Source organism: Miscanthus floridulus, chromosome 1 (assembly GCF_019320115.1).
Source record: "Miscanthus floridulus cultivar M001 chromosome 1, ASM1932011v1, whole genome shotgun sequence".
Classification (NCBI taxonomy): Eukaryota; Viridiplantae; Streptophyta; class Magnoliopsida; order Poales; family Poaceae; genus Miscanthus; species Miscanthus floridulus.
In genome coordinates, this window is record NC_089580.1 from 162,438,463 (window position 1) to 162,444,510 (window position 6,048).

General features: G+C 46.4%; 1 protein-coding gene across 1 annotated transcript; it reads left to right on the forward strand.

The window, feature by feature from the left end:
* Positions 1–5,380, forward strand: LOC136466465 (AP2-like ethylene-responsive transcription factor PLT2). Its single transcript, XM_066464886.1, has 9 exons — positions 1–67; positions 157–811; positions 949–1,031; positions 3,342–3,350; positions 3,438–3,526; positions 4,022–4,095; positions 4,184–4,234; positions 4,312–4,388; positions 4,633–5,380. The coding sequence occupies exons 1-9, from the start codon at positions 1–3 to the stop codon at positions 5,088–5,090; spliced, it is 1,563 nt and encodes a 520-aa protein (XP_066320983.1). The 3' UTR covers positions 5,091–5,380.
* The last annotated feature ends 668 nt before the right edge of the window (positions 5,381–6,048 follow it).

Below are 6,048 nucleotides of genomic sequence, written 5' to 3' on the forward strand. Positions count from 1 at the left end.
ATGCGAAAGACCCGGCCCCAGCGCTGGCGGAGACCACCCCACCCCCGCACCTACCCCAGCTTCCATTGTTTTGTCTGGTTCCGCACACCTGAAGACCGAAGGAGAAGCGCCTGACCTCCTGCCCCATCATTTTCACCCCACGCCTATAAGTATCAGCTCCTCCATCCTCCTCTCCACCCCTTTTCCCCCGCCTCTCCGCCGCTTCTTCCGCGTGCCGCGTGCGGCGTGCGCCCCGCCGCCCTCTTCCCCCGGCTCCGTGTTTGTTCCTCTTCTCTTCTTCTCCCCCGAGAGAGAGAGAGAGAAACCCCACAAAAATCCCAGGACGAGAGGCTGATCGTGGAGAGACGATATCGCCACCGACGAACGGCGCCCTCTCGCTCGCCTACGCGCCGTCCATGATGCTGCGGGCGGGCGCCCTGACGAACCCGCCGCTCCTCCCCTTCGGCGGCTTCACGGATGAGGACTTCCTCGCCGCCGACGCCGCTCTCCTTGGCGGGGTTGGTGGCGCCGACCAGACCCTCCTCCTCCTGCCCTCGTGCCCCTGCCCCGGGACGAACGGCGGCGGCGGCGGCAGTAGCTCCGCCCAGGGTCTCGGAGCAGCAGCCCTGGTGTGTGAGGTCACGGCCGCCGTCGCGGCCGGATCCTTCTCGCTCGCGGGCCAGCCTACTGCGCCTGGGCAGGTTTCGTGGGAGGTCACGACTGCCGTCGCCGAGGACCGCACCACCAACTTCTCGCCCTCACCACCGTCCCCGGCGCTGCCGCTCGTGCAAACCACCTCCCAGAGGACCTCCATCTACCGCGGGGTGACCAGGTACCAGGGTGCGTGCGTGCGTGCGCGCGCATCGGTCGCAAGTGGAGTAGTAGATGATGTTCTTAGCGAGAGTAAGAGTGGTTAGGGAGTGTAATTAACGGCTATCACGTGACTAACCGCTCGCACGTGTGGGCCAGGCACAGGTGGACGGGGCGGTACGAGGCGCACCTGTGGGACAACACGTGCCGTAAGGAAGGCCAGAAGCGCAAGGGACGCCAAGGTAATTAGCCCCGCCGTCGACCAATCCTGATTCCTGCTGCGCATCTAATAATCCTCTCTGAATAGTGTTTATAATAAAGCTTGAGACGGCGATTACCGCGGCGTGGCCGGGTGCTAGCTGTGTGCTGGGCCGGGCCGGGCCGGGACGGGCGGGATTTCTCTTGTGTTTTGATGGGACGCCGCCGTCTCAGGAAAGGATGAAGTGACCAGCATCCCTGCGACCGCAAAGCCATGATGACCACAGGAGACCCACACCACTCGCGCATAGTAGTTCCCGGATTCTCTGCGGAGCCGGGGCCTTCCCTTTTGAGACTTTTGACCGTGCAGTTACTAGTAGGTGTTAGGCACATAGATATGCCTGTTTTGTTTCTCTTGTGCCTAAACGTCGGGGTAAATCAGTTTAGTTGCCGGGGTTTATGAGCGAGGATGAAATGTTGGTAGTAATCCCTTGGCGTCGGAATCATCCTGGCGCGGGCGATCGGGTACGTACATGCCAGTTCAACTTGGCAGGGTCAGTGATGCAGCTTTTGCTTTTGCTTTTGCAATTTCAGTTTTTGGCTCATGCGTCTTTCTTCGACGCCAAGTTTCCCGTTCTGTTTCGGCCGGCCCGGTGTTACGTGGACAGGATTTTGAATTTTGAAAATGGAAATGCCTGGTCACGTTGCAACGCTAGCTGGAGTGCCAACCGCCCATATTCGCCCGCAGCGACGACGTGTTTTTCAGTTGATGTTCACGGAGGCCTTGTTCCTGGTGGATAGGTTGTTAGTCACTGGCACTGCTGCAGTGCTGCTGCTGCTGCTGCTGGGGAGTGGCGAACAAGGCTTCCAATCGTTTGCAGCTGCCATAAGTGGAAAGTTTTTTATTTCTATTTTTTTGATTTATTGAAATTGAATTTGGAAGTGTCTACTCCCTCGGTCCCACAAACAATGGCAAACAAGGTTTCCAATTGTTTGCAGCATGCTCTAAGGGCCTGTTTGGTTCGCCTAGTAGCTACTAAATTTAGTAGTTTTTAGTTACTTTAGTAACTTTTCAACCAAACACTCTGACTAAAAGCTACTAAAAGGGCTTTAGTCATCTCTAGTAACTCTGAAGTTACTAAAAGTGACTAAACCGTTTAGTAGCTACTAAAGTTTAGTAGCTCGAACCAAACACCCCTTAAATCTGACTGCAGCGAAACTAGTGCTATAACTTCACAATGAATTGCCGCACTTGGTTGCTGAATTGCTGTTGTGTATGAGAAGATCACAAGATGACAATAGGAGTTTAGAGTAGAAGGTGAAAACAATTTGAAAATTTTTGTTGTTAAACTTCATGTGGGCTTACCACAGATTTTACACATGTACCATGACTCGTTTTGAAATAAGATACAAACAATACTCCCTCCATACTAAAAAAATCAAATCATTTTGGATAAGGCTTGGGTCAAATAATGGGAATATAAATCATGAATAACTTTTAAGTTGTTGAGTTTGGAAATATGAAATCCATATGTATAGATTTGTCTTGAAAAATACTTTCACAAAAATTTACATATATCACTTTTTGATAAATATCTTTATAAAAATAAGTAGTCAAAGTTATGCTTTGGAGACCGTGTTGCTGTCCAAAACGACTTTATTTTTTAGTATGAAGGGAGTACAATTTAAGCTGAAGTTGAATGCACGCTTAGTTGTTCTGGGAGCCATTTTGACTAGATTTTAAGCACGTGCCTTTTGTTTATTACCATATTGAAAAAAAGAAAGGTTTTGTCATTGCACTAGACATACATTACATGGTTCTCTTGCTCTTAATTATGCCTACCTGGTACAGTATTTCTTTTTTTTTTAAAAAAATGAAGTTGCCAGTTTGCATTCATGGATGGCAACATTTGGTCCTGTGAGTATTTGCTCAATTAGGTGCTAAGGCTCTATATATGAATAAAAATTGTGAAGTACTCCCTCCGTTCCAAACTATAGTCACTTTAGCTTCGCCCTAAGTAAAACATATCTAAATTTGATCAAGTTTTTAGAAACATATATTAACATTTATAATACCAAATGAATGCACTATCAAGAAATTTCATAGTGGATTTAATGAAACTAACGTGTTGTTGTAGATGTTAGTGCATTATTTTATAAAACTTGGTCAAACTAAAGAAATTTGACTTAGGAGTTAGGACAAACAAATTGGAATAGAGGGAGTAGTTCATACTTTTCAACTTTGCAACTGTGTATTTTCTGTTCTCTTTTCGTTCTAATTAACTAACTGTGGTTTCTCATGTCTACTCTGTTTATATCCATTATCCTGCCGACTATATGCGGATTTTCTGCAGTTTATTTGGGTACGAACAGTTACCTCTATCTTTTGTTTTCTAACTATACATTTTTAGCATATTGTTAAGTAGAAGCTTAAAATACCTGTGGTGCAGGTGGCTACGACAAAGAAGATAAGGCTGCTAGGGCATATGATATTGCAGCTCTGAAGTATTGGGGTGATAATGCTACTACTAACTTCCCTGTAAGTGTTGTACTTCTCTTCGTTTCTGAACAGTCAACACATCAGTTTTTCCAGTGTCATGAAGGTGAGTTGTGTATCAATAAATTACAAAGCAACCATCACGGTTCAGTTTGGATATTGCACATAATAAGGCATCCTGGTGCTATGTCAAGAATATACAGGCATGCATTGAAAACCATTAACATTTCACCTTTTCTTTTACAGAAAAGGAGCATAAAATTTCTTGTTTCAGCCTGCAGGTCATAAATTTCTTGTTTGCACTCTGAAAATCAACCCAGTTGTTTAGCAACATTATGATTATATACCATCTAATTTACCAAAATCAGATTCCTACACCAATACTTGTTCCATTTTGAACTTAATATGCTGGCTGTGAATTGGGCATATACATATATCATATGTTCTTTCTCCATTATATAACACAAACAAAACTTTATAGATGTACTCACATCTTTGCTCATGACATATTGACTGAAAACGGAGCACTCTTTCCAGAGAGAGAACTACATCAGAGAGATTCAGGATATGCAGAACATGAGCAGGCGTGATGTTGTAGCCTCACTGAGGAGGTATTTTTATAACTTCATACTACTGCAACTACGTGATGTCCATGGCTGCTTCCATGCGTGCTTACGTATTCAACGTGTCAATCTTCAGGAAGAGCAGTGGCTTTTCTAGAGGAGCATCAATCTACAGAGGAGTAACAAGGTAAGTTTCAGTTACAGGAGGCCATCATTGATCGATATCCTTTTTAGCGGTTGTTTTCACTTGATTTGTTTTGTCAGGCACCACCAACATGGACGCTGGCAGGCAAGAATCGGCCGTGTTGCAGGGAACAAGGATCTGTATCTTGGGACTTTCGGTAAGGGCCTGTAATTTTGATGTCGCATACCATAGATCCTCAATGAATTTAGCCTCTCTGTTTTTTTAATCAGAGCATGGCATGGAAGTACCCTTATGGACTTATGTATAGTATAGCAGTCTTGTAGCTTTCTTGAAAATAAACGGCACATGTTTCATTGTGCAAATGCAATGGTTATTTTTATGAGTGATTTGGTCTTGTCATGACTCATCTGGACTAATACCATAAACCCTGCTCCTTGCAGCAACCGAACAAGAGGCTGCAGAGGCGTACGACATCGCGGTACTGAAGTTCAGGGGCGAGAACGCCGTGACCAACTTCGAGCCCAGCCGGTACAACCTGCAAGCAATCGCTCAACGAGAAATCCCCATCCTCGGGAAGAAGCTGATTCAGAAGCCAGCTCCGGAGGCAGAAGACCAGGCCGCTCTGAGCGCTCCTTCATTCTCCCAGTCCCAGCAGTCGAGCAACAGCCTGCCACCGTATTTCCTCACCAACCTCCTCCAGCCGCTGCCGTCTCAGCCCTCACTAGCTCAGCCTCTGCCGAGCTACAACAACTTGGGGTTCGGGGAGCCCAGCTTCTACCGGCCCTGCCCCTGCCCCTGCCCCTGCCCCTGGGGTAACCCAGAGCAGAAGGTGCAGCTTGGCAGCAAGCTGGAAATCGTCAACGGTCTCATGCAGCTGGCCAACTCTGCTGCGAACTGACAGTGCTTATCTGAAATGCCGGTGTTTTGCGTGGCAACTGCGAGGAGGAACTGATGTTTTGCTTGGGTGGCTTGGGGGTAGGTTCATGGAACTGATAACCTGAAGATAGCGGGGTATAACATACATTGTGCCGTTTGTTTGTCGTTTTCTGGTGTACAAAGGCATCCAAGAGTCCAGTTATGCTAGCTAGATGCTGTATTGCTGTTAGCGGAAACAACACTGGGGGTGTGGTCTACCGGAATGGCTTTGAGGCATTCACCTCAGACGAAGTGCTAGATTGTTTTATTTTAATCAATGGGAAACATCACTGGGTGACTGCGTGTGCGGTCTCTCACGGAATGGCTTTAAGGCATTCAGGTCAGATGAAATTAACAATGGGTCATTTTCGAACATGAAGCGTTAGCACATTGTTCTGGGCCCTGCTTGGTTCACATCTAAAATCTGCCATGCTAAAGATTTGACAAGCCAAAAGTTAGATTAAAACATTGCCATATATTTAGCAAGTCAAATATAAGAGTTTGACAAGTTTTGCTAGTAAACTAAATACTAGATAAAATTATAGCTTGCCAAATCATTGACATGGCAAATTTTAGAGGCGAATCAAGCCCCTGATGTTCCACTGTCAGTTACCAATAGGTATTTGAGAAAATTGATACGGATGACAATACCCGTAGTGGCATGCTAGAGGCCGCACCTTCTTCGATTTTTGTAATTTATTTTATTATTACTATCCAAACATTTTCATGTGACACCTCTATGTGACACCCCGATGTGACACTCGTAAACTTTAACCTCTGAATTTAAATACCACCATAGTTGTAGAGCACATCGCCTGCATCCCATGATGATGCGCGCGGACCCTGGATTTAAACACCACCTTAGTTGTAAGCACATCGCCTGCATCCCATGATGATGCGCGCCCGCCGATAGCCCCTGGTTTTTTCTTTGATCCCGTCAG